The 8675-nt window shown below is 32.6% G+C and overlaps 3 protein-coding genes across 5 annotated transcripts in view; 2 read left to right on the top strand and 1 right to left on the bottom strand.

Moving 5' to 3' along the window:
* Positions 1–1842, top strand: part of LOC123007828 — a 24921-nt gene extending 23079 nt beyond the window's left edge. Inside the window, exons 9-11 of one of the 2 annotated variants that reach the window (XM_044403294.1) lie at positions 757–983; positions 1033–1213; positions 1274–1842. In XM_044403294.1, coding sequence (XP_044259229.1) covers positions 757–983; positions 1033–1213; positions 1274–1425 — 560 coding nt within the window. In that variant the 3' untranslated portion in view covers positions 1426–1842. Of the gene's footprint in view, positions 1–756; positions 984–1032; positions 1220–1273 lie in introns of both variants that reach the window. The other variant, XM_044403293.1, reaches the window with a different exon arrangement.
* Positions 1827–3122, bottom strand: LOC123007829 (exosome complex component RRP4). 2 transcript variants are annotated; one of them, XM_044403296.1, is made up of 5 exons: positions 2803–3122; positions 2692–2755; positions 2335–2469; positions 2105–2284; positions 1827–2059 (listed from the first exon to the last, which is right to left on the bottom strand). In XM_044403296.1, exons 1-5 carry the CDS (start codon positions 2925–2927, stop codon positions 1847–1849), a joined length of 717 nt encoding a protein of 238 aa, XP_044259231.1. In that variant the 5' UTR covers positions 2928–3122; the 3' UTR covers positions 1827–1846. The 2 variants fall into 2 exon arrangements, with proteins under 2 accessions (XP_044259231.1, XP_044259230.1); XM_044403295.1 differs by having other exon boundaries at positions 2518–2755; positions 2803–3115.
* Positions 3123–4338: 1216 nt separating this feature from the next.
* Positions 4339–8068, top strand: LOC123007189 (importin-11). Its single transcript, XM_044402315.1, has 10 exons — positions 4339–4432; positions 4572–4731; positions 4782–4882; positions 4930–5183; positions 5229–5495; positions 5547–6004; positions 6050–6232; positions 6282–7210; positions 7258–7723; positions 7772–8068. Exons 2-10 carry the CDS (start codon positions 4594–4596, stop codon positions 7874–7876), a joined length of 2901 nt encoding a protein of 966 aa, XP_044258250.1. The 5' UTR covers positions 4339–4432; positions 4572–4593; the 3' UTR covers positions 7877–8068.
* Positions 8069–8675: the final 607 nt, after the last annotated feature.

Genomic DNA, 8675 nt, shown 5'->3' with positions numbered 1-8675 from the left:
TCACCAGACCTGGCAACACTGTTCTAATTTGATTAATTTTCGGTTTGTTTTTAACAAAGTTTTGCAAAATAGTTCTGTTTCTGGCTAAAAACATATTAAAACGCTCAAAATGGACAAAATAATGTACTTTTTGACACATTTTAGCGATTTTTTTACCTTGTTGAGTTAGAAAAACAACTCTCGTTTTTTCAACCTGTTTTTGAGTTTCTYCATGGCTAAAAAAACGTAAAAAATGGTGCCATAACAAAAAAGTGACACAATTTTTGATTGAATACTCGATTAAAAAAATATTTCAAAATGCATTAATTTTCTGCTGGAACTACAGTCATATTTCTAGAAAATCATCAGAAATTGGAATTTTTTCAAAAATTTTCACCAAATCATTAAACTCGCATAAAAATCACTAGATCTGGTGAAATGTTACCAGGCCTGGCAACACTGAAGGCCAGTACGAAACGGTTTTGCGTATCGTATTGAACAAAAACAGTGGTATAAAAATTATACCAAAAAAAAAAAAAATAATGACGTTTTAAATTAATTTATTTCATGGGCATCTAGCCACCGCGCAATGCCACAAAATTCCCTACATTCCGAAATTTTAATTTTTTTATTTAAAAAAAAGTGCAAAGTAGAAAAAATACTGCATGATATCTCGTTTATAAAACATTTTGTCACCCTAAGCCGGTACGTGCACCAAAATGCTTATAAACTCGTATCATCATATACTATTTCACCACTGATTATTGTTATTTTCAGCCCCTTATGGAATTTTCGCACGAAGTTGTGTCGCAATGGCAAAAGATTCCAAGAGTACGTTCCAAATTATCGATGATGAAGGATGTCCTGTTGATCCCAGCATCTTTCCTGCTTTCACTCCCGACGGAAATGCTCTCCAATCCGTGTATGAAGCTTTCCGTTTCACCGAATCCTACGGAGTAATCTTCCAATGCAACGTCAAGTATTGTCTTGGGCCATGCGAAGCGGTGAGTTATTTAAAATCCCACGTTTTTTGTGTCTGATTTCAAGTGTTAGGCTGTGTGTGAATGGGGCCGAGAATCGATCGAGTCCTGGGGTAGGAGGAAGAGATCTGTGTCGAACACCACCGATGAGGAAAAAGAAGAAGATATGACTTTAAGTCAAGAAATTTTAGTTCTTGATTTCGGTGATGAGAAACAATCCCAGTTTCTCAAAAGCGAGTCGAGTGCTGATTTCGGTAAAGGTATTTGTGTGTGAGGATTTCGAAGGAGTTTTTGCTGATTTGATTTCGTTGCAGATAAAACAGTAACAATTATTGAACCGTGCCCCACCAAGACTTCAGTGTTAGCCTTGGGTGTGACTTGTGCCTTATTAGTTCTACTTTACATCAGTACTCTCTTCTGTTACTACATGAAGAAGTGGTTAAATCCCGGGAAACACATCGCTTGAACATTCAGAGACATTTTGGTGCTTTAATCAAGTTTGATCTTTCGGTTGAGTTGACGAGTAGCATTGTTAGTTCTGTGATATCGTTAACTCGAGATGAGATATCAAATAGGGAATTCCCAGACTCTACATTATGCAATATGTATTTTTTAAGGATTTTTTTTTCGGGAAGGTGGCGGCCTTGGTGATGGAAGCTTTATTTTACCGTTGCGAAAATTTTACTTTCTTGATCTCTTAAAACTGATTTGCACTGACTCTCGTTCCTAGCGCAAATTTTGTAACGGTAAAGTCTAATTCGTGACTTATTTATTTTATTTATTTACTTTTTGTATATATCTCAACTAGGCTAACATATTTATACCAATTATTTTATACACGTTCTCAAGTCGATAATAATAGACAATTTTTATAAGAAAAATATTTATTACGAATTCTCCAACATGCTTAACCTATCCTGAGTCAAAATAGCCACATCGACCATCGCTTCAGGAATCAATAATTCAGCCACTGAATATTTCTGTGATTCTTCAAAAGCATATAAAATACTAGTGTCATATAGCATCATTTTACTTTGAATAAGAGCCAAAATACAATTCCTGAGACGTCCAATAGTCTCTCTTTCTGGCCTTGAAACGACCTAAAACCACAACTAAGAAAAAAATCAACAAATTTGTCCCACAACCTCTTCCAAATTTTGCACAAATCCTCCAGCATTATCTTCAGCGTTTGAAACTGTTGGATAAATCCAAATAAAACCATTATTTCCCAAAATAATACTAGCCCCCACATATAAATTGTGAAAATGTGTTTTACTTCTTTTAATAAGAGAGGGAAAGACTTTGAGTAAAATACCTTGCGAAAGCTACAATCAAAAATGAATATAACAAAAACTAATGATACGAAAAGACAAACTTTTCCATATTTTAAACTTCTCGTATGTAGAGACAAAGAACCATCTGAGTAAACACTCTGTACTTCAGCACTTATAAGATCACCCTCTTGAAGATACCGTCTCATCATATGTTCATCTTCAGCTGATCTACGCCGCTGAAAAATTCTTCTTTCATTAATATAAAAAAATAAAAAAATACGTACCAATTCCCCTCCTGGTAGATTAACCGAAGACAACAATAAGACAGAATCCAGACGAGAATTAGTGTCAACTTTCCAGCGTTTTTGCTGAACTTCTGTTACTCTCCCAACCACCACATCACCCACTTCCCCGTTATATCGACTTTTTAAAGGACGAATCGAAATTAAATTATTTACCTGTTCTTTAACTCCAGCAACTGATGATTTCAGAAAACCCTCCTCTTCGTACGTACCATGGCCTCTACAAATCAAACTAAATTCAAAGACAAACTTAAATGGAAACCTAACCTCATAAATTCATTTTGTTCCGTAATCACTTGTCCTGGAGTAAAAATCTTCGGAACTCGGCGATTAACACCAATTGAGGGGTTGATTCGATGAGCTGCGAGGCGTATGTGAATTTTTTGCGGCATGTTTTCACAAAAACACACTGTATATGATTGAGGTTGGATTTGACAACTACTGGTTATGCAACCAGTAATAAACACAGTAAGAAATTAACTGTTATCAATAATATAAAATATTTAATGCGGTTATTTTCCTAAAATTTGGCCGAATACTCGATTAAAAAAATATTTCAAAATGTTTAAATTTTCTGCTGGAACTACAGTTACATTTCCAGAAATTCATTAAAAGTTTTCACCAAATCATTAAATTAGTATAAAAATCACCAGATCTGGTGAAATTTCACCAGACCTGGCAACACTGAAGGCCAGTACGATTTCGGCCATATTTAGTATTTTTTGTTCTATTTTTTTGACAAAATTTCACTCAAAAAGAACTAAATGACATCAATTTGATTTTTTTTGTTATATTTAAGAACATTTTGCAAAATACCCTGCAAAATAAATAAGTCTCTGGTTCAAAAACGAATTAAATCGAGCGAGACTTATAATGATATCAATTTCAATCTAATTTGGTAATTTTTCAGTCAGTTTTAGCAAAAATTTGAATGTATTTTAAAAACGTGCTCTTAAAATGCAAAAATAACACCAGTTTTGGACTAATTTGATAAATTTTCGGTTTGTTTTTAATGAAATGTTGCAAAATAGTTCTGTTTCGGGCTAAAAACATACTAAAACGCTCAAAATGGACAAAATAATGTACTTTTTGACCCATTTTAGCAATTTTTTTACCTTGTTGAGTTAGAAAAACTACTCTCGATTTTTCAACCTGTTTTTGAGAAAGTTTAGCATTTGAGTTTCTGCATGGCAAAAAAAAAAACGTGCAAAATGGTGCCATAACAAAAAAGTGTCATAATTTTTGGTTGAATACTCGATTAAAAAAAATATTTCAAAATGCTGGAACTACAGTCACATTTCTAGAAAATCATCAGAAATTGGAATTTTTTCAAAAGTTTTCACCAAATCATTAAACTAGTATAAAAACCACTAGATCTGGTGAAATTTTACCAGACCTGGCAACACTGAAGGCCAGTACGAAACGGTTTTGCAACAAAAACAGTGCTATAAAAATTATACCAAAAAGAGGAAAATTTAGTCTTATAATGTTGGCGATCTTACTGTTTTTCTATCGAATTGCCAGTGTCAATCGGTCTAACGCAAAAAAATAATCAAACACGAAATTTTTGCCTATTCATTTACATTTTTACGAATAAAAACACACTGTATATATTGAGATTGGATTCGATAACTACTGGTTATGCAACCAGTAATAAACAAACTAAGAAATTAACTGTTATCAATAATATAAAATATTTAATGCGGTTTTGAATATTATTGCACCAAGCATTGTAGTAGCATTTGTAATTTAATTATTCGATTTATTAAAAAAATAATTTTTATTATTTCGTTTTTTGTGACGATTGGCAGTCCTGCATGTCATTTTAACATGTCATATGTGTTTTGACAAATTGGTAATTTTATTTAAGAAAAAATAATTGTATAATATTGATTAGGTAAGACAAAATTTTCTTTACTTGGTTGCAATTAGAAAAACTCAAGTTTGTTATTACAATTATGTAAGGCCGACTACCATTTCAAAATTCAATTATTCTAACCTCACTTCTGTATTTTAATGAATTTGTGTTTAAAAAGGGGGAAATGGTTATAATTCACGATGAATACTGGATCAACTCACGACATCGTAGTTGAAGTCCTGCAAAGAGCTTCAAGTCAAAATCCGGAAGTGTTAAAACCGGCTGAAGCAAAATTACGGGAATGGGAGACTCAACCAGGATTTTACACTGTTTTATTTGTACGTATAGAGTGGAAAAAAGTAGAAAAAAATAACCAACATTTCTTCAGAATGTATTATCTAATCACACTCTAGATGTAAATGTAAGATGGATTGCAGTTTTGTATATAAAAAATGGTATAGAACGATACTGGAGAAAAAACGCACCAAAGTAAGACATTCTTGGGTGTAAACAAGTGTTATAATGTCTATTTTTAGTGCTATTTTAGAGCCAGAAAAACAAAACATCAAACATGGTTTAATTTTAAGTTTTAACGAACCCGTTAGTCAGATTGCAGTTCAAAGAGCTGTTTTAATTTCAAAAATAGCACGAATTGACTGTCCTAAAGAATGGCCGGAATTGTTTCCTACTTTATTACAAGTAGTTGAAAATCCTGATTCTCTAGTCCAACATAGAGGATTTTTAACTCTACATCATGTTGTCAAAGCAATTGCTTCAAAACGACTAACAGGTGTTGAGGAATTTTGTAATTTTCTTTAACTAGTGGTTTTTTTAGGCGATCGACGTTTTTTCCAAGAGTTTTCCAGTAATATTTATTCATTTGTATTAAATTTATGGAATAATTTCACTCAACAATTTATGAATGATGTAATGAAAGGTGCAGAGTCACAAGTAGTTCTCACAAATCTAGAAAAAGCACTATTGACTTTGAGGATTTTGAGGAAATTGACTGTTTTTGGTTTCTATAAACCCAATCAAAACCAAGATTGTATGAGATTTTTAAAAGTGATTTTTGATAGAGCTAAAATGGCATTACAATGCAGTGAGTCTGGTTAAAACTACCAAAAAAAATCTCATATTTTTTTAATTTCAGGGAAACATTTGAGAGATAAAGAATTGGTGGAACAATGCGAAAAATTCATTACTCATTTAACGAAAGTTTTAATATCGGTCTTGGATGTTCATCCATTTTCTTTCATTGATTTCATTCAACCATCACTAGAATTTACGACTTATTTTCTTTTCACTCCAGATGGGATTAATTTTTTGTTTGAGCGTTTTATCATTCAATGTTTTAATTTAATCAAAAATATTTTATTATGTGTGGAATATAAGCCGCCGAAAATTCTCGAAATGTGTAAACAGGAGGAAACACTCAAGGCACATGAGATCAAAATAAATTTTTTTCAAGTCAATACTTTGACGGAAATTTGTCGTAAATTAGTTTCACATTATTTCATTTTGACACAAGAAGAGCTTGAAATGTGGGATGCTGATCCTGAAACGTTTGCGAACGATGAAAGTGGAGATAGTTGGAAATATAGCTTGAGGGTAAAATAACTGTGAAAATAATTGTGTAATAAACTGAAATTTTAGCCTTGTATGGAGACTGTTTTTGTGACGATTTTTCACGAATTTCGAGACACTTTAGCCCCGGTTTTACTAGAAATGATCCACGAAACGAATTGTATTGTGTCACCTGAAGACACTCAAGGTATATTACGTAAAGATGCCGTTTATAACGCCGTTAATTTAGCCGCGTATGATCTTTACGACGAAGTGAGTGACACAAAAAAAAATTTTTTTTCTATTACATTTGTGATTCTAGGTCGATTTTGATTCGTGGTTTGCCAATACTTTGACACAAGAATTGAAAGTGAAACACAACAATTATCGAGTGATTCGACGAAGAGTTTGTGCTTTAATTGGTCGTTGGACTGGTATTAAATTATCATCAGAATTAAGGCCTGCTTTGTACGAATGTGTTATTAATTTATTGGGTCCTGATGAAGACATGGCTGTTAGATTGACAGCTTCTGCGACTTTACGTCACGCAGTTGATGATTTTGAGTTTAGTTCTGACCAATTTCGCGATTATTTAGACCCGGCATTTAATTTATTGTTTAATTTATTGAAAGAAGCAAATGAGTGTGAAACAAAGATGCATGTTTTGAATGTGATGACTTTAATGGTGGAGAGAGTAGGACAGACTATTAAACCACATACTGATGCTTTGATTCATTATTTACCACTGTTGTGGACCGAATCTGAAGATCATAATATGTTAAGATGTGCGATTGTGTCTACTTTAGTTCAATTGGTCAAAGCTTTGGGGTCTGTTAGTTCGGAATTGAATCCGTTTTTGTTACCGATTATCCAATTAGGGACTGATACAAATCAAAGTGCTATTGTTTATCTCTTGGAAGATTGTCTCGAATTGTGGTTAACGGTTTTGGAAAATTCGACTACAATGTCTAATGAGCTTTTACAATTATTTAATAATATGCCAGCTTTGTTGGAATATTCAACTGAGAATTTAAGACTTTGCTTATTGATTGTGTTGGTTCACACTTTATTAGCACCGGATCTTGTCATGCGAACACACGGAGTTCAAGTGATTACGGTTTGTGATAATTTAATGGCAGATATGAAGAATGAAGGAATTGTCATGTTGATAAGAATGTTGGAGATTTTTATACGATCCTCGCCAATTCTTGGGTGCGAGACTGTTTTCCCTATTTTACCGCGAATTTTTCAGTATGTTTCATGTTTACAATTTTTTTTTGTTAATTTTTTAATTTCAGAAAAATCTACGAGGGTGAGGACTATCCTCTTCTCATGTCAATGTACCTGTCGATTCTCGCACGTGTTTTACTATCATCGCATGATGTTTTTACACGTGTTTTGCGTACTTTGGCTCAAGTCCATAATGAAACGGACGAAAATGTCCTTGGAAAAATTCTAAATGTTTGGTTATCGAAAATGCCAATGGTGTCTCAATTGGAGCAACGCAAACTTTTGGGTTTAGCATTGACGAATTTATTGACGACGCAGAGTAGACCAGTGTTTCAGCGATTTGCCACAGTTATGGTTAATATTTTGGAATGTTTGAACGATATGGAAGATTCGCTGTTGTTGTCCGATGGTCGTAGTCCAAATGATTATGATGATGTTGTTCCATATGAAACCGATCATGATCAGAGGAAAAAACAATTGATTTTATCGGATCCGGTCCATACGATAGTTTTGAAAGATTATTTGCAATCACAAGTAAGTGGATTTTTTGATTTTTGTATCATTTCTTTGATTCTGTTTCAGATGTATGAACTTAGGAATCAGATTGGGTTACCTCAATACGAACAACTTCTACAAACTATCGATCCTGATACTATTTCGCAATTGAAGGGATATATTACATTGTGAGGAACATAATTTAAAAGAAATGAAATTCTATCTTTAGCAATATCTTATTATTTTTGTTATATTTTTGTAACATACCGATCATTTGTTTATTCAAACTAATTTATTCATTACATGGCTTAGCTAATTTGAATTCAACTGATTTTAAACCTACATGTATATGATTGTACCAAATAAAATATAATAAAAAACTGTTACAATCAAAAGTGTTTGTCTCGTCTTATCAGTCGCCAAATATTGTAAACGAAAAGCGACAAAATTTTGTACAAACTAATCGAAAATCAATAAAAATTGTGCTATTTTTTAATCAAATTAGGTCGAAAGTAATAATATTTTTGGCGTTTCAATTATTTTTGAACCTTTTTAGTAAAAAAATTTGCTCAAAACGGCCCAAAAATTACCAAATTAGATCGAAAATTTTGCTACTTTTGACATTTTTGAGAGCACAAGCAGGTTTCTGAGCTAAAAACCTCTGTTTTTTTGCAAAATTTTGCTAAAGGAGACCACAAAATCACTAAATTAGATTCAAATTACCATTCTATTTTGGTCTGTTTTATTGGATTTAGTTTGGTGACCTAAAAACCTACCTACTTTTTTCGAAAAAATTCATTCACAAAAAAAAACACAATTTTTGAGTTAAAAGCTGTTTTTTTTTTAAATTTGGGCAAAAAATGACTAAATTTGGTCGAAAATGACATATTTTTAACTTTACAATAAAAATTGCACTTTTCATTTGCGACATTTTACTCAAGGAAACCGAGAAATCTCCTAATTAGAAAGAAAATGGTGTTTTTTGTCTATT

This window comes from Tribolium madens, unplaced genomic scaffold (assembly GCF_015345945.1).
Source record: "Tribolium madens isolate multiple individuals breed KSU strain unplaced genomic scaffold, Tmad_KSU_1.1 Scaffold_3;HRSCAF=73;Tcas5.2_LG2, whole genome shotgun sequence".
In the NCBI taxonomy this organism is placed as follows: domain Eukaryota; kingdom Metazoa; phylum Arthropoda; class Insecta; order Coleoptera; family Tenebrionidae; genus Tribolium; species Tribolium madens.
Note: the sequence above shows the minus strand (reverse complement) of the source record. Positions and strands in the feature narration are given on the sequence as shown.